This window comes from Salmo trutta, chromosome 32 (assembly GCF_901001165.1).
Source record: "Salmo trutta chromosome 32, fSalTru1.1, whole genome shotgun sequence".
NCBI lineage: Eukaryota > Metazoa > Chordata > Actinopteri > Salmoniformes > Salmonidae > Salmo > Salmo trutta.
The window spans coordinates 2,642,091-2,667,949 of record NC_042988.1 but is presented as its reverse complement, the minus strand read 5'-3'; the positions used below and the strand labels follow the sequence as shown (position 1 = coordinate 2,667,949).

The 25,859-nt window shown below is 43.3% G+C and overlaps 1 protein-coding gene across 2 annotated transcripts in view; it reads right to left on the bottom strand.

Moving 5' to 3' along the window:
* Window positions 1-25,859, bottom strand: part of LOC115170765 (transient receptor potential cation channel subfamily M member 4) — an 82,609-nt gene that overhangs the window by 3,882 nt on the left and 52,868 nt on the right. For both annotated transcript variants that reach the window (XM_029727046.1, XM_029727047.1), the window contains exons 17-22: window positions 24,433-24,546; window positions 24,082-24,361; window positions 3,433-3,548; window positions 2,491-2,623; window positions 1,424-1,598; window positions 886-1,054 (exon numbers count right to left, since the gene is read on the bottom strand). In XM_029727046.1, the coding sequence (XP_029582906.1) occupies window positions 886-1,054; window positions 1,424-1,598; window positions 2,491-2,623; window positions 3,433-3,548; window positions 24,082-24,361; window positions 24,433-24,546 (987 nt within the window). The remainder of the gene's footprint in view (window positions 1-885; window positions 1,055-1,423; window positions 1,599-2,490; window positions 2,624-3,432; window positions 3,549-24,081; window positions 24,362-24,432; window positions 24,547-25,859) is intronic.

The window sequence follows — 25,859 nt, the reverse complement described above, 5'->3', positions numbered from 1 at the left end:
GATATGGAGGGGGTGCTAGATGGGAAAGAAGGACAGAGCTTATTCTCGTTGAAGAGAGTTGAAGTAGAGGTATCAGGACGAAATGTCTATTTACTGTACTTAATATGTAAATGTACAGTACCAGTCAAAAGTTTGGACATACCTACTCATTCAAGTGTTTTTCTTTATTTTTACTATTTTCTACATTGTAGCATAATAGTGAAGACATCAAAACTATGAAATAACACATATGGAATCATGTAGTATCCTAAAACGTGTTAAACAAATCCAAATATATTTTTTATTTCAGATTCTTCAAAGTAGCCACCCTTTGCCAAGCTGTCGTCAAACCAATCCAATGCCTTGCTTGGGCGGATCTTAACACGCAGCACCAATCAAACACGTCAAAACCAATCAAACGCCTTGGGCAGAACACTCTTTCAACTCCTTTACCTAGCGCTCCTTCAACGGGCATGTGGGGGAAGGGTTCTTAAAATGTAACATATATATATTAAAAAAAAGTTTAACCTTTATTTAACTAGGCAAGTCAGTTAAGAACAAATTCTTATTTACAATGACGGCCTACACTGGCCAAACCCGGACGACGCTGGGCCAATTGTACACTGCCCTATGGGACTCCAATTCACGGCCGGTTGTGATACAAACTGTTTTGGCTATACAACATTCTGCAGATCTCCAAGGGAAGCGTGGCAACAAATGTGATTTGGAGGTGGGGCTACATTTGATTAATATTACAGTAATGTCTCGAGAATTAATACATCTCTAAGTTATCTCTCGATAATCTCATCAACACTCGTCAATGTGAAGAGCTAGAGAGAGTGAAAGGTAGACAGAGAGTGGAAGAGGGAGAGAAAGTAAAAGAGGGACAGACAGAGGGTACGTTACCTGAACATGGCGATGAGCAGATTGACCAGGAGGATGTTGGTGACCAGCAGGAAGATGACCAATAAGATGACCACCAGCCAATTGTGGTCGGTATTCATGCAGGGCTCTGCCCCCGCCTCGATCAGGGTGGCGTTATTGGTGCACTCTTTCCCCTCCACCAGTTTATCAGCTACCGACAGAGAAACAGGGAGACGAGGGCAGGTGACAGTGAGAGGAGAGAGTTTGAAAGGATGGGAAGAAGCAGAAGGAGGGGTGTGAAAATAAATATTTAAAATGGTATGGCAAAGAGGGTAGATTGGGTAGGGGTTGAAGTAAGGGATTGATAGGGGATGCAGAGAGCGAGAGAGGAGTGAAAGAACAGAGATTGAGAGAGAAAAAAGAGAGAGAAACCAGTAATATATATATATATTTGTTTTTATTTAGCAGACTCTCTATTCCAGAGCGATTAAAAGTTAGTGCATTCATCTTAAAATATCTAGGTGAGAATATACTGTTACATACACATGCAAACCACATTCATACACAAACATCAACGCACCATCCATTTCGTGTATGGGGATCTGTCCAAATATGTGGAGGTATGGCCTGTAGAACACTCTGCGAAATATCCAACCGGGACGGGGGTCGTAGGAGTAGAGCAGCGCCTGATTGGCTACGCCGTAGGCCAGGAGCCACACCGCCAGGAAGAACAGGAAGAAGAAGATGTCTTTCATCTGCCAATCAGGAGGGGAACAGATATTCATCGGGGAAAATGGCATCACCTGTTTTTTCTAGTGTGCAGTTTTGATACTAGTTGTTACTGCCAAAACCAGCACCTGGATGTAGACCATAGAGATAGATAGAGGGCTCTAGTGCCCAAAAGCACATTTTAGCATGGTCAGCACCATTATGAATTTCCACAATTTTTAAGTAGTCAACTGGGTGGGACTTCCTATGGGTTAAGGAAGGATCACATGATTCAATGCGGGTCATCAGGAGGGATCAGCCAATTATAATTGTGAGCAAACATTCCATAACTGCAGGTGGCAATACATCGCAAACATTGGCTTCATACCTGTTCTAACAATACACTCTAGGTGGCATTATGCACCTTCAGAGACAGTAGATGAAGTGAGACATCTCACTCCCTTATTTTTTCTGATCGAGGCCGGGCTGCTTTGGTCTACTTATTGCCCACGACCCGCGGAGGGGGTGCCCCAGTGACAGTAGAGAAAAGAGACATCTCACTGCCAAAAAAATGTGCCAGTGATATGTTGGGGCAGGGCGGGTGGGGCGAGCCGAGCAGGGAGGGGACAATATGTAGACCAAATCCAGCTGTTTCCTCTCTTATGTGAGCATCCCAGCGATTATAGAGGAAACGTGCGCTCATGTAGGAGTCATTCATCTTAATTTATCCACCATCTTTGGCGCCCTTTCAGTTTGTCTGCCAACTCACGGAAGTAGTAGAATAAAATGGACTACTTTAAAATGGAGATGGCCACAATGGCTCTGTCCATGCTCCCATGTCCTCATAAAGAGACAGATACAACAACGCAATGTCTAAGTCCACTATTTAGACACACTGCAGTGCACAGTGCTTTCTCTTTCTTTTTAGAAAGCACTCACCATTTTTTCAACAATGATTATCTTGGGTCCCAGCTGTTTGTGGATGGCGAAGATGTGGATGAGACGGAGGGTAAACACCATGTAGTCCACAGCCAACACAGCACGGCCAAACTCATAGGACCACGGGAACATTCTAGAACACACAACAAACTTCTTGGTTACAGTCACAGGGACACACACACACACACACAATCCATATATTTTTCAATTTATTTATTAGGATACCCATTATCTGTTACTGATGCAGCTGCTACTCTTCCTGGGGTCCATATACAAAACATAAAATATGACATAATACATTACATTAATAGACAAGAACAGCTCAAGGATGGAACTACATACATTTAAAATAATAATATATATAAAAAGCCTTGTTTTCATCGAAACACGGAAACATAAACACATTACACTGAGAACACCTTCCTAATATTGAGTTGCACCTCTCCCCCCCTTTGCCCCCAGAACAGCCTCAATTCGTAGGGGCATGGACTCTACAAGGTGTCGAAAGCATGCCACAGGGATGCTGACCCAAATTGACTCCAATGCTTCCCACAGTTGTGTCAAGTTGGCTGGATGTCCTTTGGGTAGTGAATCATCCTTGATACACAACCCAGTAGCGTTGCAGTTCTTGACACAAACAAGTGCGCCTGGCACCTAATACCATACCCCGTTCAAAGGCACTTACATTTTGTGTCTTGCCCATTCACCATCTGAATGATACACAATCATGTCTCAATTGTCTCAAGACTTACAAATCCTTCTTTAACATGTCTCTTCCCCTTCATCTATACTAATTGAAGTGGATTTAACAAGTGACATCAATAAGGGATCATAGCGTTCACCTGGACTCATTCACCTGATGAGTCTGTCATGGAAAGAGCTTAATGTTCTTAATGTTTTTTATACTCAGTATTTTCTTGTATCTACTGTAAATACACACACCTGCAGCACATTCCCAGTGCAAAGAGTGAGATGGCTGTGATGTCACACTTATTCCACATGTCCTCGATGTAGAGCTTCATTCTCTGATATAAAGTGGTGCTGCCCCTGAAGAATGTCTGATGAAGAGAGAGAGAGAGAGAGAGAGAGAGAGAGTAGATGGTCATTCATATATATCTACAGTCACCTACAAAATGATTGGTTCCCTTGATAAAGATGAGCAAAAAAGACTATAAAATAAATAATACAAATACTGAGCTATATTGTATGCAAAAAATATAATAATAATAATAATAATGTTATTGTATTATAGTAATCCCTAATCAAAAGGTATTAGTATAATAGGATTCTGACTGGGGTGACAAAATCCTATAGGATCCAATCAAATTACTTTTCTATTTCCAATAGGAAAAAAGTAGTCCAATAGGATTTTGTGTCACCTCTATCAGAATCCTATTGGAATCCTACTGGACACTCTTTAGAGGACAACTTGCTGAAGACAACCAGCTTCATGTCGGAGTGATGCAAACATTTGGGATGTATGCACTATTTAAACAAACGCCACACTGAATCTGAGGATAATTTTAATATCACTGGTTAGAAGAGAATTTGCTGAAGACAGTGATCTAAATTCTAGAACATCGCATGGAAGTTTTGGGAGGCTGCCGAAACAGAGAAGGAAACAAATCAGTTGCTTTGTTATTTATTTTCAAAAACTCACGACCAGGCACAGGATATCAACAGTGACAACGGTTGGCTGTTATTTGAGCGATAGTTTGTCTCTCAAATCCATGTATACAGTAGGTGTAAGGACAGCAATTTTACCCTGCCATTTCAGTTTGAAAGTTATAGTATAATTCTAAGTCCTAAGACCGCCAGCACATATGACAAAATCAACAGTACAAAACCAATGATATTGATCTGTTTTTAAGCAATCGATGTCGTCATTGTCATTAGTATAAACATTTATAATAACATCACTAATCTGAGGTAAAAAGGATGTGCAAGTACCCTCAATTCAATGTGGTCAAAACGTGAGGTTGTGTAATGTACTGTATTAACACATACTGTCCACGTACAGGAAATCAGCGCAATTTAAAATAATACAATATGTAAAAATAAATCAATATTTAAATTTAGGCTGATAGCATTACACTGCAATCAAGATTGAACTGAGAAACAGCCTCCCTCCGATGTCTCCAGAGCACAATCTTCATATCTTTGTATACACCAGTGATAATTCCCTGAGGTTCTCAACCTCTTCAACACACCATCACAATATGGGAGTGATTCAAGGCTGCATGTTCATTTGGAGTATGACCAATAGAAAGTTTCAAAATCTGATAGGATTTTCTATTGCATTTTTGGGGGGAATCCTACAGGATTTTTTGAATAGGGATACAATTGCTCTGAGGAAGAGAATTTGTTTAACAAGTAATACAACAAAACCTCAAAACGACAGGTGTGAAATGATTGGCACGGGTCCCTGTTTTCAATACTTTGTGAACCCTACCCTAGCGAAGATAACGGCTGTAGTGACTAAATTGTCCAATAGAACAGTACCAACACAATTTTCATCCTAATCCTTTAGCCACAATGGAGAGTGGTAAAATATTAGTCTTGACACATACAAATGTCCAGAGTTCGATTTAAGTAGGAAAATAATATCTATGTGTTTGTTATTAATTTGTGGGAATACTTCAACAAATTTTGGGGTGAATTTCTGGTGATTTTACAGTCTTTTTGGACCCTGTCCTGTTGCCAACACCTGCCTTTGAAGTGTATTCCACTTCAGCCAGTAGGGGGGGTATGCACACTTCACAGAAGATTACTGGCAATCACACACATACAGTGCCTTCAGAGTAATTCCACATTTTGTTGTTACAGCCTGAATTCAAAATTGATTAAATATTTTTTTTCCTCACCCATCTACACACAATACCCCAGAATGACAAAGTCAAAACATGTTTTTAGAATTGTTTGCAAATTTATTGAAAATAAAATACAGAACTATAAGAAAAATTCCCTGTCTAAGGTTCAGTTAAGATCACCAATTTACTTTAAGAATGTGAAATGTCAGAATAATAGTAGAGAGAATGATTTATTTCAGCTTTTATTTCTTTCATCACATTCCCAGTGGGTCAGAAGTTTACATACACTCAATTAGTATTTGGTAGCATTGCCTTTAAATTGTTTAACTTGGGTCAAACGTTTCGGGTAGCCTTCCACAAGCTTCCCACAATAAGTTGGGTGGATTTTGGCGCATTCTTCCTGACAGAGCTGGTGTAACTGAGTCAGGTTTGTAGGCCTTGCACACATACGCTTTTTCAGTTCTGCCCACAAATGTTCTATAGGATTGAGGTCAGGGATGGCCACTCCAATACCTTGACTTTGTTGTCCTTAAGCCATTTTGCCACAACTTTGGAAGTATGCTTGGGGTCATTGTCCATTTGGAAGACCCATTTGCAACCATGCTTTAACTTCCTGACTGATGTCTTGAGATGTTGCTTTAATATATCCACATAATTTTCCTACCTCATGACGCCATCTATTTTGTGAAGTGCGCCAGTCCCTCCTGCTGCAAAGCACCCCCACAACATGATGCTGCCACCCCCGTGCTTCACGGTTGGGATGGTGTTCTTCAGCTTGCAAACATCCCCCTTTTTCCTCCAAACATAACAATGGTCATTATGGCCAAACAGTTCTATTTTTGTTTCATCAGAGCAGAGGACATTTCTCCAAAAAGTACGATCTTTGTCCCCATGTGCAGTTGCAAACTGTAGGCTGGCTTTTTTATGGCGGTTTTGGAGCAGTGGCTTCTTCCTTGCTGAGCGGCATTTCAGGTTATGTCGATGTAGGACTGGTTTTACTGTGGATATAAATACTTTTGTACCTGTTTCCTCCAGCATCTTCACAAGGTCCTTTGCTGTTGTTCTGGGATTGATTTGCACTTTTCGCACCAAAGTTTGTTCATCTCTAGGAGACAGAACGCGTCTCCTTCCTGAGCGGTATGAAGGCTGCATGATCCCATGGTGTTTATACTTGAGTATTATTGTTTGTACAGATGAACGTGGTACCTTCAGGCATTTGGAAATTGATCCCAAGGATGAACCAGACTTGTGGAGGTCTACAATTTTTTTCTGAGGACTTGGCTGATTTCTTTTGATTTACCCATGATGTCAAGCAAAGAGGCACTGAGTTTGAAGGTAGGCCTTGAAATACATCCACAGATACACTTCCAATTGACTCAAATGTTGTCAATTAGCCTATTAGAAGCTTCTAAAGCCATGACATCCTTTTCTGGAATTTTCCAAGCTTTTTAAAGGCGCAGACAACTTAGTGTATGTAAACTTCTGACCCACTGGAATTGTGATACATTGAATTATTTGTGAAATAATCTGTCTGTAAACAATTGTTGGAAAAATGACTTGTGTCATGCACAAAGTAGATGTCCTAACCGACTTGCCAAAACTATAGTTTGTTAACGAGACATTTGTGGAGTGGTTGAAAAACGAGTTTTAATGACTCCAACCTAAGTGTATGTAAACTTCCGACTTCAACTGTAAGTATTTACACCCAGGTCAATACTTTGTAGAAGCTCCTTTGGCGGCGGATTCAAGTCTGGGCTCCGGCTGGGCCACTCACGGACTTTCACATTCTTGTTCTGAAGTCATCCCAGCATTGCTTTGGCTGTGTGCTTGGGGTCATTGTCCTGTTGGAACGTAAATCTTCGCCCCCCCAATCTAAGTTTGTTTGCCCTCTGAAGCAGGTTATCATCAAGGATTTGCCTGTATTTGGCTCAAGCCTTAGAAGTCTCCCTACCGCTGAAAAGCATCCCATTACATTATGTTGCCACGTGGTTTTCTCCAGACATAGCACTTTGCATTCAGGCCAAAGAGTGTCTCATCAGACCACAGAATCTTTTGCCTTAAGATCTGTCTCACATGCCTTTTTTGCAAACTCCAGGCGTGCTGTCATGTGCATTTTTCTCAGGAGTGGCTCCCGTCTGGACACTCTCCCATAAAGCCCAGATTGCTGAAGTGCTGTTGTCCTTCTGGCAGGTTCTCCCATCTCAGCCAAGAACCTCTGGAGTTCTGTCAGAGTGTTCATTGTGTTCTTGGTCACCTCCCTGACCAAGGTAATTCTTGTCCGGTGGCTCAGTTTGGTCGAACGGCCAGCTGTAGGCAGGGTAGTTCCATATTTTTTTTCTCCATTTCCCAATAATGAAAGTTTCAACACTTTAGAAATTGTTTTATACCCTTCCCCAGAAATATGCCTCATCACAATTATATCTCAGATATCTACTGACAGTTCCTTAGACTTCATGGTATAGTTTCTGCTCTGACATGCACTGTCAGCTGTTGGACCCTATACAGTGCATTCAGAAAATATTCAGACCCCTTGAAATTTTCCACATTTTGTTACGTTACAGCATTATTCTAAAATAGATTAAATATTTTTTTCCCCTCATCAATCTATACACAATACCCCATAATGACAAAGCAAAAACAGGTTTTCAGAAATGTTTACAAAAATAAATAAATAAAATGGAAATACCAAATTTACATAAGTATTCAGACCCTTACTCAGTACTTTGTTGAAGCACCTTTGGCAGCGATTACAGCCTTGAGTATACTTGGGCATGACGCTACAAGCTAGGCACACCTGCATTTGTGGAGTTTCTCCTCTCAAGTGCTGTCAGGTTGGATGGGGAGTGTTGCTGCACAGCTATTTTCAGGTCTCTCCAGAGATGTTGGGACGGGTTAAAGTCCAAGCTCTGGCTGGACCACTCAAGGACATTCAGAGTCCCGAAGCCACTTCTGCGTTGTCTTGGCTGTGTGCTTAGGGTCGCTGTCCTGTTGGAAAGGTGAACATTCACCCCAGTCTGAGGTCCTGAGCACTCCGGAGCAGGTTTTCATCAAGGATCTCTGTACTTTGCTCCGTTCATCTTTGCATCGATCCTGACTAGTCTCCCAGTCCCTGCCGCTGAAAAACATCCCCACAGCATGCTGCCACCACCAAGCTTCACCGTAGGGAAGGTGCCAGGTTTCCTCCAGACGTGACGCTTGGCATTCAGGCCAAAAAGTTGAATCTTGTTTCTCATGATCTGAGAGTCCTTTAGGTGCCTTTTGGCAAACTCCAAGTGGGCTGTCATGTGCCATTTACTGAGGAGTGGCTTCTGTCTGGCCACTCTACCATAAAGGCCTGATTGGTAAGTGATGCAGAGACGGTTGTCCTTCTGGAAAGTTCACCCATCTCCACAGAGGAACTCTGGAGCTCTGTCGGAGTGACGATCAAGTTCTTGGTCACCTCTCTGACCAAGGCCCTTCTCTGATTGCTCAGTTCGGCTGGGCGGCCAGCTCTAGGAAGAATTTTGGTGGTTTCAAACTTATTCCATTTAAGAATGATCGAGGCCACTGTGTTCTTGGGGACCTTCAATGCTGCAGAATTTTGTTGGTACCCTTCCCCAGATCTGTGCCTCGACACAATCCTGTCTCTGACCTCTACGGACAATTCCTTCAACCTCATGGCTTTGTTTTTTGCTCTGACATGCACTGTCAACTGTGGGACCTTATATAGACAGGTGTGTGCCTTTCCAAATAATTTCCAATCAATTGAATTTACTACAAGTAGAGACTCCAATCAAGTTGTAGAAACATATCAAAGATGATCAATGGAAACAGGATGCACCTGAGCTCAATTTCGAGTCTCATAGCAAAGGGTCTGCCAAGAGTGTTCAAAGCTGTCATCAAGGCAAAGGGTGGCTACTTTGAAGAATCTAAAATATATTTTGGTTAGTTTCACACTTTTTTGGTTACTACATGATTCCATATGTGTTATTTCATAGTTTTGATGTCTACAGTATTATTCTACAATGTAGAAAATAGTAAAAATAAAGAAAAACCCTTGAATGAGTAGGTGTGTCCAAAAGTTTGACTGGTACTGTATGTAAATGAGATATTTTCTGTATTTCATTTTCAAAAAATTTGCAAAAATGTCGAAATACATGTTTTCACTTTGTCATTATGGGGTTTTGTGTAGATTAATTTAAGCCATTTTGAATTCAGGCTGTAACACAACAAAATGTGGAATAAGTCAACATGTATGAATACTTTCGTAAGGCACTGCAATTAATGTTTAATTTGCCAAAACCGTACCGCAAGTGATTTGTCACGTGTGACTCAGTTAAGATGGCGTTGAGATGGTGCCGACAGATAGGGCAGCCATGCTTCTTGCTCCTAAGCCACTGCAGTATTTTTTTTAATGTATTTCTTACATTACTAGCCCAGAAATGTTTTGGTGTTATTACATACAACCGGGAAAGAACTTTTGGATATCAGAGCGGCGGTAACTCACCAGCATTACCAGCATTACAATCAGGAATACGACTTTCCCGAATTGGATCCTTTGTTCGCACCCCCCAGGGCAATTGAACTGATTCCAGAGGCTGATCCAAGATGTATTCGGAGTGGACTCCTAGTCCGACTCAGGAGGCCCACACACCACAAACCGTTTCCGAGTATATTACTCGCTAATGTTGAGTCTCTCGATAATAAAGTTGACGAGCTCAGGGCGAGGTTCTCCTTCCAGAAAGAAATAAGGGATTGTAACAAACTCTCATCTATGGAAACATGTCTCTCTCGGGATATACTGAGTCCATACAGCCAGTTGGGTTCTCAGTTCATTGCGGAGACAGGAATAAAGATCTCTCCGGGAAGAAGAAGGGTGGGGGTATATGTTTCATGATTAACTACTCATGGTGAGATTGTGATAACATATTGAAACTTAAGTCCTTTTGTTCACCCATTCTAGAATGCCTCACAATCAAATGCCAACCGTATTACCTCCCAAGAGAATTGTCTTCGGTTATAGTCACAGCCGTGTATATTCACCCTCAAGCCTACGACCCTCAAAGAACTACACTGGACTCTATGCAAACTGGAAATCACATATCCTGAGACCATATTTATTGTAGCCGGGGATTTTAACAAAGCTAATCTGAGGATAATGCTACCGAAGTTCAACCAACACATTGACTGTAGCACTCGCTCTGAGAAAGCATTGGACCACTGATCCTCAACTTTTCAAAATGCCTACAAGGCCCTCCCCCACCCTCCCTTCGGCAAATCTGATCACGACTCTATTTTGCTCCTCCCTTCATATAGGCAAAAACTCAAACCGGAAGTACCCGTGCTACAGACTATTCAACACTGGTCTGACCAATCGGAATCCATGCTTCAAGATTGTTTTGATCACGTGGACTGGGATATGTCCCGGGTAGCCTCTGAGAATAATATCAATGAATACACGGATACTGTGACTAAGTTTATCAGGACATGTATAGGAGATGTTGTACGCACTGTGACTATTAAAACCTACCCAAACCAGAAACCGTAGATAGATGGCAGCATTTACGCAAAACTGAAAGCGCGAATCACCGCATTTAACCATGGCAAGGTGACTGGGAATATGGCCGAATAAAAACAGTGTAGTTGTTCCCTCCACAAGGCAATCCAACAGGCAAAGCATTAGTACAGAGACATAGTGGAGTCGCAATTCAACGGCTCAGACACGAGACATATGTGGCAGGGTTTACAGATAATCACGGACTACAAAGGGAAAACCAGCCACGTCGCCGACACCGACGTCTTGCAGCCGGACAAGCTAAACACCTTTTTCACCCCGCTTTGAGGATAACACAGTGCCACCGACGCGGCCAGCTACCAAGGACTGTGGGCTCTCCATCTCCGTGGCTGATGTGAGTAAGACATTTAAGCGTGTTAACCCTAGCAGGGCTTCCGGCCCAGAGGCATCCCCAGCGAAGTCCTCAGAGCATGCGCAGACTAGCTGGATGGAGTGTTTATGGACATATTCAATCTCTCCCTATTGCAATCTGCTGTCCGCTCATGCTTCAAGATGTCCACCATTGTTCCTGTACCCAAGAAAGCAAAGGTAACTGAACTAAATGACTATTGCCCAATAGCACTCACTTCTGTCATCATGAAGTGCTTTGAGAAACTAGTCAAGGATCATATCACCTCTACCTAGACCCACTTCAATTTGCTTACCGCCCCCCAATAGATCCACAGACGATGCAATCGCCATCGCATTGCATACTGCCGTATCCCATCTGGACAAGAGGAATACCTATGTATGAATGCTGGTCATTGACTATAGCTCAGCATTCAACACCATAGTACCCTCCAAGTTTAAAAAAAAAATATATATTTCACCTTTATTTAACCAGGTAGGCAAGTTGAGAACAAGTTCTCATTTACAATTGCGACCTGGCCAAGATAAAGCAAAGCAGTTCGACAACATACAAAAACACAGAGTTACACATGGAGTAAAACAACATACAATCAATGATACAGTAGACAAAAATAAGACTAAAAACAATGTGAGCAAATGATGTGAGAGAAGGGAGGTAAAGGCAAAAAAGGCCATGGTGGCAAAGTAAATAAAGTATAGCAAGTAAAACACTGGAATGGTAGATTTATAATTTGAAGAAAGTTCAAAGTTAAAATATAAATAATATGGTGCAAAGGAGCAAAATAATAAATAAAATAAATAAATACAGTAGGGGAAGAGGTAGTAGTTTGGGTTAAATTATAGATGGGCTATGTACAGGTGCAGTGATCTGGGAGCTGCTCTGATAGCTGGTGCTTAAAGCTAGTGAGCGAGATAAGTGTTTCCAGTTTCAGAGATTTTTGTAGTTCGTTCCAGTCATTGGCAGCAGAGAACTGGAAGGAGAGACGACCAAAGGAGGAGTTGGCTTTAGGGGTGACCAGAGAGATATACCTGCTGGAGCGCATGCTACAGGTGGGTGCTGCTATGGTGACCAGTGAGCGGAGATAAGGGGGGACTTTACCTAGCAGGGTCTTTTAGATGACCTGGAGCCAATGTGTTTGGCGACGATTATGAAGCGAAGGCCAGCCAACGAGAGCGTACAGGTCGCAGTGGTGGGTAGTATATGGGGCTTTGGTGACAAAACGGATGGCACTGTGATAGACTGCATCCAGCTTGTTGAGTAGGGTATTGGAGGCTATTTTGTAAATGACATCGCCGAAGTCGAGGATTGGTAGGATGGTCAGTTTTACGAGGGTATGTTTGGCAGCATGAGTGAAGGATGCTTTGTTGCGAAATAGGAAGCCAATTCTAGATTTCACTTTGGATTGGAGATGATTGATGTGAGTCTGGAAGGAGAGTTTACAGTCTAACCAGACACCTAGGTATTTGTAGTTGTCCACAAATTCTAAGTCAGAACCGTCCAGAGAAGTGATGCTGGACAGGCGGGCAGGTGCAGGCAGCGATCGGTTGAAGAGCATGCATTTAGATTTACTTGTATTTAGGAGCAGTTGGAGACCACGGAAGGAGAGTTGTATGGCATTGAAGCTCGTCTGGAGGGTTGTTAACACAGTGTCCAAAGAAGTGCCAGAAGTATACAGAATGGTGTCGTCTGCGTAGAGGTGGATCAGAGATTCACCAGCAGCAAGAGCGACATCATTGATGTATACAGAGAAAATAGTTGGCCCAAGAATTGAACCCTGTGGTACCTCCATAGAGACTGCCAGAGGTTTGGACAGCAGGCCCTCTGATTTGACACACTGAACTCTATCAGAGAAGTAGTTGGTGAACCAGGCGACGCAATCGTTTGAGAAACCAAGGCTACTGAGTCTGCCGATGAGGATGTGGTGATTAACAGAGTCAAAAGCTTTGGCCAGGTCAATGATTATGGCAGCACAGTATTGTTTCTTATCGATGGCGGTTACGATGTCGTTTAGGACCTTGAGCGTGGCTGAGGTGCACCCATGACCAGCTCTGAAACCAGATTGCATAGCGGAGAGGATGCGGTGGGATTCTAAATGGTCGGTAATCTGTTTGTTGACTTGGCTTTCGAAGACCTTAGAAAGGCAGGGTAGGATGGATATAGGTCTGTAACAATTTGGGTCAAGAGTGTCACCTCCTTTGAAGAGGGGGATGACAGCAGCTGCTTTCCAATCTATGGGAATCTCAGACAACACGAAAGAGAGGTTGAACAGGCTAGTAATAGGGGTTGCAATAATTTCGGCAGATAATTTTAGAAAGAAAGGGTCCAGATTGTCAAGCCCAGCTGATTTGTAGGGGTCCAGATTTTGCAGCTCTTTCAGAAGATCAGCTGAATGGATTTGGGAGAAGGAGAAATGGGGGAGGCTTGGGCGAGTAGCTGTGGGGGGTGCAGTGCTGTTGAATGCAGTAGGGGTAGTTAGGTGGAAAGCATGGCTAGCCGTAGAAAAATGCTTATTGAAATTCTCAATTATAGTGGGCTTATCGGTGGTGACAGAGTTTCCTATCCTCAGTGCAGTGGGCAGTTGGGAGGAGGTGTTCTTATTCTCCATGGACTTTACAGTGTCCCAGAACTTTTTAGAGTTTGAGTTGCAGGAAGCAAATTTCTGTTTGAAAAAGCTAGCCTTGGCGTTTCTAACTGCCTGTGTGTATTGGTTTCTAACTTCTCTGAAAAGTTGCATATTGCGGGGGCAGTTCGATGCTAATGCAGAACGCCACAGGATATTTTTGTGTTGGTTAAGGGCAGTCAGGTCTGGGGAGAGCCAAGGGCTATATCTGTTCCTGGTTCTAAATTTCTTGAAAGGGGCATGTTTATTTAAGATGGTGAGGAAGGCATTTTTTTTAAATAACCAGGCATCCTCTACTGACGGGATGAGGTCAATATCCTTCCAGGATACCAGGGCCAGGTCAATTAGAAAGGCTTGCTCGTTGACATGTTTCAGGGAGCGTTTGACAGTGATGAGTGGAGGTTGTTTGACTGCTGAACCATTACGGGTGCAGGCAATGAGGCAGTGATCGCTGAGATCTTGGTTGAAAACAGCAGAGGTGTATTTAGAGGGCACGTTGGTTAGGATGATATCTATGAGGGTGCCAGTGTTTGCGGCTTTGGGGTTGTACCTGGTGGGTTCATTAATAATTTGTGTGAGATTGAGGGCATCAAGCTTGGATTGTAGGATGGCTGGGGTGTTAAGCATGTCCCAGTTTAGGTCACCTAGTAGCACGAGCTCTGAAGATAGATGGGGGGCAATCAGTTCACATATGGTGTCCAGAGCACAGCTAGGGGCCGAGGGGGGTCTATAGCAGGCGGCGACGGTGAGAGACTTGTTTTTGGAGAGGTGGATTTTTAAGTAGAAGTTCAAATTGTTTGGGTACAGACCTGGATAGCAGGACAGATCTCTGCAGTAGATTGCAACACCGCCCCCTTTGGTCGTTCTATCTTGTCAGAAAACGTTGTAGTTAGGGATGAAGATTTCAGAGTTTCTGGTGGACTTCCTAAGCCAAGATTCAGACACAGCTAGGACATCCGGGTTGGCAGAGTGTGCTAAAGCAGTGAATAAAACAAACTTAGGGAGGAGGCTTCTAATGTTAACATGCATGAAACCAAGGCTATTACGGTTACAGAAGTCATCAAAAGAGAGCGCCTGGGGAGTAGGAGTGGAGCCAGGCACTGCAGGGCCTGGATTCACCTCTACATCCCCAGAGGAGCAGAGAAGAATGAGTATGAGGGTACGGCTAAAAGCTATAAGAATTGGTCGTCTGTGACGTCCAGAATAGAGAGAAAAAGGAGCAGGTTTCTGGGGGCGATAAAATAGCTTCAAGGTATAATGTACAGACAAAGGTATGGTGGGATGTGAATACAGAGGAGGTAAACCTAGGCATTTAGTGATGATGAGAGAGATATTGTCTCTAGAAACATCATTGAAACCAGAAGATGTCATAGCATGTGTGGGTGGAGGAGCTGAGAGGTTGGATAAGGTATAATGAGCAGGGCTAGAGGCTCTACAGTGAAATAAGCCAATAAAAACACTAACCAGAACAGCAATGGACATTGCATATTGACATTGAGGAGAGGCATGCTTAGCCGAGTGATCAAAGGGTCCAGTGAGATTCAGACAGCTAGCCGGGCCATTGGTAGCAAGCTGGTGGAAGATGGAGGGAGGTCTGTTTTTAGCCACCTCGTGCGTTTCCGTCTGTGGGTTAGTGGGGTTTCGTGTGGAAGGGGGAGACCAGTCCAAGTTGGCAAAATAGTTAGTTATCAGATCGTAGCCGATAAGACAGCTAACGATTAACGATTAGTGGGCCGCAGATGGGCGATCAGGTTACGTCGCGACGGAGGGGCCAGTTGGATAACTCCCTCGGGCAGATAACGTCGGTGGTCCAGTCGTGAAGGCCCGATGGGGCTCCGTATCGGCAGTAAAGCGGGTCAGGATAGGTGATTGTAGCCCAGGAGACACTTCAGCTGGCTAGCTCAGGAAAAGCCCACGAGTGGCTGACGGAACTCTTCAGCTGGCTAGCTCCGGAATAATGTGTGTTAATTCCGGGACCGACGTTGCCAATAGTCACTCAGGTAGCAGCTAGTTAGCTGCAAGATCCAGGTGTAAATGTCCAGAGCCTGCGGTAGAAATCGGGGAAAGGAGAGAGAATAGGTCCGGTGTGCTCTGGTCTGAGTCGCGCTGTACAAAAACTGGCGATAGCTTTTCGAGCTAATGGATAGCTGAGGACAGCCTACCGTGGCTAGCTGAACTCCAACGTTAGCCAGTGAAAATGGCTAACCTCTGGCTAGCTTCTGTTGTGGATTTCGGATTTGAGGTAAATAATACTTTATTTTTTAAATTGGTGATGCGGGTTGCAGGAGAGTGCTTTGAGGTTGAGTTTTAGAAGAAAAAATGTAAAAAGATAATGCGAAGAAAAATATGTAAATATATATATATATACACACATACACGGGACACGACAAGAGGAGGGTAAAGGACATCTGAACTGCTACGCCATCTTGGAATGTCTCCTACGAGTTCATCAATAAGCTCGGGGCTCTGGGTCTGAACTTCGCCCTGTGCAGCTGGGTCCTGGACTTCCTGACAGGCTGCCCCCAGGTGGTGAAGGTTGAAAACAACACCTCCATTTCGCTGATCCACAACACAGTGGCCCCATAAGGGTGCGTGCTCAGCCCCCTCCTGTATTCCCTGTTCACCAATGACTGCGTGGCCAAGCACACGTCCAACTCAATCATCAAGTTTGCAGACAACACAACAGCAGTAGGCCTGATTACCAACAATGACGAGACAGCCTACAGGGAGGAGGTGAGGGCCCTGGGAGTGTGGTGCCAGGAAAATAACCTCTCAATCATCAACAAAACAAATAGGCTGATCGTGGACTTCAGGAAACAGGAGATGGAGCACCCCCCTATCCACATCAACAGGACCGCAGTGGAGAAAGTGGAAAGCTTCAAGTTCCTCGGTGTACACATCACGGACAAACTGAAATGCTCCACCCACACAGAGTGTGGTGATGAAGGTGCAACAGCGCCTCTTCAACCTCAGGAGGCTGAAGACATTTGGCTTGGCTTAGCACCTAAAACCCTCACAAACTTCTACAGATGCACAATTGAGAGCATCTTGTTGGGCTGTATCACCGCCTGGTATGGCAACTGCACCACCCACAACCACAAGGCTCTCCAGAGGGTGGTGCGGTCTGACCAACGCATCACCGGGGGCAAACTATCTTCCCTCCAATACACCTACAGCACCCGATGTCACAGGAAGGCCAAAAAGATCATCAAGGACAACAACCACCCGAGCCACTGCCTGTTCACCCCGATATTTTCCAGAAGGTGAGGTCAGTACAGGTGCATCAAAGATGGGACCGAGAGACTGAAAAACAGCCATCAGACTGTTAAATAGCCATCACTAGCACACTAGAGGCTGCTGCCCTATATACATAGACTTGGAATCACAGGCCACTTTAATAATGGAACACAAGTCACTAATAATGTTTACATATTTTGCATTACTCATCTCATATGTACAGTCATGGCCAAAAGTTTTGAGAATGACACAAATATTAATGTTCACAAAGTCTGCTGCCTCAGTTTGTATGATGGCAATTTGCATATACTCCAGAATGTTATGAAGAGTGATCAGATGAATGTCACGGTTGTCGTCGGTGAAAGAGGACCAAAACGCAGCAGGTACGTGTATGCTCATCTTGAGAATTTAATAAGTACAAAATGAACACCAAAATAACAAACCAAGAAAAATGAACGAACTAACAACAACTAACAGTCTGGTAAAGCCTAGGCTCAACACAGAACAATCACCCACGAATTACAAACACACCCTAATATATGGGACTCTCAATCAAAGGCAGATAGACAACACCTGCCTTCAACTGAGTCCCAACCCCAATCAGCACAACATAGAAACACACTCACCAGACTACACATAGAAATACATAAACATAGACCATCAACCAAAAACCCCGGAAATACTAAATCAAACCCCCCTTTGACAAACACACCACCCTGAACCACATAAAACAAATACCCTCTGCCACGCCCTGACCAAACTACAAAACAATTAACCTTATATACTGGCCAGGACGTGACAGTACCCCCCCTTTAAAGGTGCTACCCCGGAAGCACCTTAACAAAAAAATAACCCCAAGCAACACCAAAATAAAAATTCCCCCTTACTAAAGGGAGGGAAGGGAGGGTGGCTGCCGTCAACGACGGCACTGTGCTACACCCCCCCTCCCCAACCCACCTATATCAGGAGGTGGCTCCGGCTCAGGCCGTTCCGGGCAGTCGGGGCAGTCTGGCAACTCGGGACAGTCTGGGCAGTCTGGCAACTCGGGACAGTCTGGGCAGTCTGGCAACTCGGGACAGTCTGGGCAGTCTGGCAACTCGGGACAGTCTGGGCAGTCTGGCAACTCGGGACAGTCTGGGCAGTCTGGCAACTCGGGACAGTCTGGGCAGTCTGGCAACTCGGGACAGTCTGGCCGCTCCGGACAGTCTGGGCAGTCTGGCCGCTCCGGACAGTCTGGGCAGTCTGGCCGCTCCGGCAGTTCAGCGCAGTCTGGCCGCTCCGGCAGTTCAGCGCAGTCTGGCCGCTCCGGCAGTTCAGCGCAGTCTGGCCGCTCCGGCGACTGTTGACTGGCGGGCAGCTCCGGCGACTGTTGACTGGCGGGCAGCTCCGACGACTGTTGACTGGCGGGCAGCTCCGACGACTGTTGACTGGCGGGCAGCTCCGACGACTGTTGACTGGCGGGCAGCTCCGACGACTGTTGACTGGCGGGCAGCTCCGACGACTGTTGACTGGCGGGCAGCTCCGACGACTGTTGACTGGCGGGCAGCTCCGACGACTTGACTGGCGGGCAGCTCCGACGACTGTTGACTGGCGGGCAGCTCCGACGACTGTTGACTGGCGGGCAGCTCCGACGACTGTTGACTGGCGGGCAGCTCCATCGACTGTTGACTGGCGGGCAGCTCTGGTGACTGTTGACTGGCGGGCAGCTCTGGTGACTGTTGACTGGCGGGCAGCTCCTGCCCCGTCAAACAGTCCTTGTGCCCCCCCCCCCCTAAAAAATTCTTGGGGATGCCTCTCGGTCTCCCTAAACTCTTCCATCGCACTGGAAATGCTCCTCCTTAACTCGGCCCATGTCCATCCTTCCTCCTCTGCTGCTTGGTCCTGGTTTGGTGGGTGATTCTGTTTCGGTTGTCGTCGGTGAAAGAGGACCAAAACGCAGCAGGTACGTGTATGCTCATCTTGAGAATTTAATAAGTACAAAATGAACACCAAAATAACAAACCAAGAAAAATGAACGAACTAACAACAACTAACAGTCTGGTAAAGCCTAGGCTCAACACAGAACAATCACCCACGAATTACAAACACACCCTAATATATGGGACTCTCAATCAAAGGCAGATAGACAACACCTGCCTTCAACTGAGAGTCCCAACCCCAATCAGCACAACATAGAAACACACTCACCAGACTACACATAGAAATACATAAACATAGACCATCAACCAAAAACCCCGGAAATACCCCCAAACCCCCCTTTGACAAACACACCACCCTGAACCACATAAAACAAATACCCTCTGTCACGCCCTGACCAAACTACAAAACAATTAACCTTATATACTGGCCAGGACGTGACAATGAATTGCAATTAATTGACAGCATGCCAGGGTGGAATGCGGAGGTCTTGAAAAAGATGGGTCAACACTGCAAATATTGACTCTTTGCATCAACTTCATGTAATTGTCAATAAAAGTCTTTGACGCGTATGAAATGCTTGTAATTATACTTCAGTATTCCATAGTAACATCTGACAAAAATATCTAAAGACACTGAAGCAGCAAACTTTGTGAAAATTTATATTTGTGTCATTCTCAAAACTTTTGGCCACGACTGTATATACTGTATTCTACTCTATTCTATTGTATTTTAGTCTATGCTGCTCCGACATTGCTCGTCCAAATATTGATATATTCTTCATTCCATTCCTTTACTTGAGATGTGTGTAATGTTTGTATTGTTGTGAAATTGTTAGATATTACTTGTTATACATTACTGCACTGTTGGAGCTAGAAACACAAGCATTTCGCGACACCCACAATAACATCTGCTAAACATGTGTATGTGGCCAATACGACTTTCTGCACACGCCACGGTCAGTGTGAAGCGGAGTGACTTGACACATCACTGGCCAACCAAGATGTAGCTACAAACAAAACGAAGTTAAATGGTTCCAGTCTGCGTTCATCCGTGTATACGGGTAAGAGTCTAGCTACATTTCAGATATTATACGTTTAAAATTTTGTCAGAAAGTCATTTTCATTGTAAATTAGCACATACTGTTAGCTAGCTAGCGAACGTTAGATTGCTGGCTTGCTTGCTAACGTTACAGTACGTGTATGATCTGTGTAGTAATATTATTGGATTCAGAAATCCAGTTGCATTGCTAGTTATAGCCTAGTGTTAGCTAGCTAACATTGAACCTAGTTGTTAGCTTTAACTACCTGCAGATTCATACTACAGCTACGACAATATTTGTATTGGAAGTAGTATGAATTGGGATTACGCAGGTTCATTGTTCAGATAGCTAGCTAGATGTCTAAACAAAAGACTCCACTTCATCAGATGATTACGTGACCCATCAAGTTAGCCAGGTTTATCCGGGGATAATTATGGTCATCTATTGTATGTCATGAATATGTGTACATGTCTAGACAATAGTGACCCATCCACTTAGCTAGATGTGGCTGGGGAGTGGTTATAGCATTTCCTTCACATTACCCAAATTAGATTTTATTTCATATAGTGTGAGTTTACCAGAAACGGTAATGTGAGGAACAACATGACCTGCATCAAAGTCAGATTAGGATATAGGCTAAGGATTAGATAAAGTGTATTTTTACCTGGAGTTTTTCCTTATTGTAGACTACTACTTTTACCACTTTTAGTCTTGAAATATTTGGTTGTTTACTAAACTTCTCACTCCGTTTAGCACATGGCATCACCTGAATCCTTAATCAGATGGGTGGGACTAAAGCCCTACTCTGTCTCAGCTGTACTCCGCAACACAAAATGTCCAGAATGCACAACAGAAGCTCAGTACTATCAATGCTGGGACGAACTGACACTGGACACTGGATGTATCATGTGGGGCTTAAATATATATATATATTTTAATTGTAACCTTTATTTAACTAGGCAAGTCAGTTAAGAACAAATTATTATTTACAATGACGGCCTACACCGGCCGTAAACATATTGAAATGGTACTCCTGTGTCCAGCTTGGTTATTTTGTGTTGTAAAAGTTAATCAACAAACACAACAATGGAGAATCCTCCTGGTTTACCGACCCCACCACTCGGCATCGTACAGAATTAATTCCCGGTTGCGCCTCACAAATTTGCCAATTAAGATTTGAATGTTGATTATAATGTGTGCATAAGCTGTAGTTGTTTTAACAGAATAGCCTGAAATGTTTTTTTCGGCTCAGGTTTACTCAAGAGGCATAAAACGCATCGTAGGCATAGCCTATAGTCCTAGTGTTTTCATTTTTTTATGTATTTATTTGGGTTCATAGTGTGGACCGAACCGAGGTCCCCGTACCAAACTGTTCAGAATGAATATGTGTAGGCCTACTGTCACAACCCTAAATTCTACAAATTTTGCCATGGGGCAGATTGAAAAATGTGCAGTTTTACAGCTAATTTCCTGCAATTCTACACATTTAGCCATATGGTGGAGTTTTTTTCTGATGATCGGTAATTTGACCATTGTTACTACAAGTTTAGATATCTGGCCAAGGAGATTAATTTACCTTCTAAAAAATGTTTGTTGACATGGGCTAATTGAGTGACTATCAGTGACTGACCGAAGAGAAAAACTGCTGATGCACAATCAAATTTCGTACTCTACTACTCTAACCCTCAACAGTAAGTTGAGACCCTAACTTATTTTTGCGGGGGAAATTGATCCGTTGGCCTACAAAAGGGCTGCCAGTTGCCCATCCCTGTTCTAGATGGTGTTTTAACTTGAAAGCAGCAGCCTTTGTTACTACTGCTGCTCTTTCAGCTGGAATTCAGGCTGAGGATGTGGAGGATAAACCTGACCGTGAACTCCTGTTAGACTTGCGGCTGGACGTTTGGGACACACTGTCAGTAAGTTTAACATCATCCTTCTCATCAGTGCATTCATCAGGTTTCTCTGGGTCTGGGGATGCATTTGAAATCCATTTGGACACAGTACAAAGACATGTCTTAATATGCTGCAGTTTGGGAAACTTTCTCCTGCAAGGCCTTTCCTGCTAAGGCCCGTCCAATAGCTCCATGTCACCCACATTGACAATGATAACTGCAGTTCAGAGGAGGCTGGTGGGAGGCGCTATAGGAGGACTGGCTCATTGGAATGGCTGGAATGGAATAAATGAAACAGAGTCAAACATGTGGTTTCCATATTTTTGATACCGTTCCATTAATTCCATTCCAGCTATTACAATGAGCCCATCCTACAATAGCTCCTCCCACCAGCCTCTACTGCTGCAGTGGTAGAATTCACTTCAGCCATATTTCATAGGCCATCACAATAATATCTACGTTTCCCAATCCTCCCCATTTCAATATGCAAGAATGAACATGCATCAATTAGCGTTCTGGTGCACAGCGCTATGCTCCTTTAACAGTCTCGTTATATATATCCAGGCTATATCACAACCGGCCATGATTGGGAGTCCCATAGGGCGGCACACAATTGGCCCAGCGTCGTCTGGGTTTGGCCGGGGTAGGCTGTCATTGTAAATAAGAATTTGTTGTTAACTGACTTGCCTAGTTAAATAAAGGTGTGTAATTTACCTTTTTTAACCTTTTTTGTATTATTATTATTATTTCTCGCTAATATATGAACGATATGTCATTTTGCATTCATACAAGGTGTCTGGTAAATTGCCACAGTAGATTTTCCGTGGTAAGCAAGGATATACTTTATTTCAGTTGTATGGAATGATAGTCAAATAGATCAATTACCTTTAGTCAGATAAAATTGCAGGATCAAAATTGTTCCGATGATAATACCCACCAGAGGGGGAAATTGTCTTAAAATGCTGGTTGCAATTAGGACTAAAAGATAACCCGTCATCCGCGTTAGGGAGCAGGCATATCGGTGGCCAATGCTGGTTGCAATTGAGATCAGCTTTGAGGTGATTTTAGCCTATATTGATGGTTTAACAAGAAGTCAGCTGTAGATAACCTGGTGGCTTTCGGTGGTTACAATTTTTCAGTTGAATGCATTCAGTGACTACGTATCCCCTTTCCCATGTGTTTACATTTGTTGGTTGCTGTTAATAAAGGCTTTTTTATGGCAACCTTCACGATATGCGACCAAGTTCTGTAATTCTCCAACTGTGGCCCTTGGACTTTTCTTTACGTGCTGAACATCATCCTCACTGTGCGTGGGGAAAAGATACACTTGGGTCCTCTACCAGGCAAGTTAACCACTGTTCCAGTGGTTTTAAACTTCTTAATTGTTGCCCTAGTAGTGGTAAGTAGTATATTTAGTTTTTCAGTAGTTTCTTGTACCCATTGCCTAATTTAAGAAAGTCAACAACCATGTATTTTTTCATTTGTGAGTTCTTTGCCATGGTGATGAATGACAAAATGATTTTACATGCGTGTTACTTAATTTTTATAGCCTAGTGAAACAGAAAGTCTTCAAAAGGCCACAATACATTTCCTTAAAATGAGATTAACTTAAAAAAGTAGAATTACGATCTATTACTACTTAATTACTATACATTATTACTATCTATTAATATAGATTACTACCTATTGCTACCTATGAATTACTACCTTATTAATTAGAAGAGCAGCAAGTAGCCTAGTGGTTAAGAGCGTTGGGCTGATTCGAATCCCCGAGCCGACTAGGTGAAAACCTGCTGAGGTGCCCTTGAGCAACCCTAATTGCCTCTGTAAGTCGCTCTGGATAAGAGTGTCTGCTAAATGACTAAAATATAATGTAAATGTAAACACATTTTGTATAATTTTAATAATTTTGACTCCTATCCGTTTTAGATTATTAAACAAAATAAAATGTTCTGATAAATTGTATTAGTATAATAGATTTTTCAAATGTTTTGACCATCCAATATATCTTGGTATTTCTATTATTTATTTTGCTCATCTTTATCACTGGTGCCAATACATTTAGAGGTGACTGTATAGGTTCTTGCCTGTACATTTTCTGTACTTGTCTGTGTGTATTTGAGTGTGTGTTCACGTGTTTGTGTTTTTGTTTACATGTGATGCGTCCTACCTGTCGAATCTCCTCACAGACCATGGTGAAGACCCAGAAGTAGAGAACAAACTCTAAGGTGGACGGGCCGTGAGGCGGCGGGGGCTTGAAGTCCAACAATAGGATATAAGCAAACAGGATGAGGAACAGGAAGTACATCAGCACGTTGCCTAGGAACGAGGTGACGGGCGCAAACCAGAACTCCCTCCAGCGCAGCAGTATGAAGGGCCTCTTGGGATTGGAGGAGGGGGCACTTTTCAGATTGGCCCTTAGAGCAGCATATTCCTCGACATCCTCTTCCCTGAAAGGATAAGAATGGGAATAATTACTTAGTGTGTGTGCATGGATGAGTATGTGCGTGCGTGTGTTTACGTTTGCATGATGTCGGCGAGGGAGAGCATAGTGGCATCTCTTCCGTCCAGACTCTCTGTGTCTCGACCATGAGGTACCTCCTCCTCCTCCGACCTCACCTCTTCCTCATGTTCCCTGAGAGAGAGAGAGAGAGAGACAGACTTTGAGAAATAAATTAGAGACTGACAAGACAGTTTCACCACCAGCTTCCAATTTCTCAAATTCACCCCATATGAGGAGAATAAGGAACGCTCCACGTATAAAAAATGTGAACGATAGAGAGAAGATAGCCTGTCGTGAAAGGGAAGCAAAGATGAAAATAAGTCAGCATTGCAATTTGAAGATTTGAACGATATTGTAAGATAGGTGGTGAAGGAAAACTTTATTTATTTTTGTACCTTTATTTTACCAGGGAAGACATATTGAGACCTAGGTCTCTTTTTCAAATGTGCCCAGCACAATACAACACAAATATACCCATTATACACAAAATATACATATGTGACCCGTTTCAGGACGCTAGGCATATGTCTTGCATCTACTACACAGGAGAGGCATTTGAACGTATTATTTGTTTGGTTGTTGATGAAAATGCCTTCTGGAACAAGTGAACTTTCATGTGCCTTAATAACAAACTTGTATGTCATCTGTAAATACGAATACAATTGTAAAACTATGAGCCTAATTGGTTTAGCCACAGAAAAAGGCAGGAACCTTCCCGCTAGCCATGATTGGCTGAGATAATGGATGGGCTGGACATGCCGAGAGATGAGTTCAGATTGCTCTGACATGTAGCATGCATCAGACTATAACATGAGCTGCTCATTATGTGTAGATAATCCTAGTTCCGCTGATTTTTTAAAGATATAATGTTAGCCATAGAGAAATGCAAAAGTGTTGCTCCTGCTCTCAACAACATTGCTGCCCTGAATTTAGTAGGCGTTATCGACAAAGATCAGTGGGAAAAAGTTGTGATGGACTACTTTCTGCACATGGTCAGTGTAAATCGGAGTGACTTAACACAACACAGCCCAAAGAAGCTCTACAAACAAAATGGAAATTACACAAGACTTCTTACTGAAAAGGGGTTCCAGTCTGCAGTGAAGCATTCATCCATGTACAGTACATGGGTAAGAGTCTATATACACTTTCAGATGTTATACGTTTCTAATTTTGTCAAAGTCGTTTTCATTACAAGTTAAAGCATACTGGTAGATAGCTAGAAAACGTTAGCTTGCTCTCTCGCTAGCTAATGTTATGTGCATGATCTGTGTAGTAATATTATTAGTATCTCAGAAAAATATTTGCATTGCTAGTTATAGCCTAATGTTAGCTAGCTAACATGAAACCTAGTTGGTTAGCTTTAGCTACCTGCAGATTCATACTACAGCATTTCATGCATGGTGGCTAGCTATGACAATCTGTTTGTATTACTAGTAGTACGGATT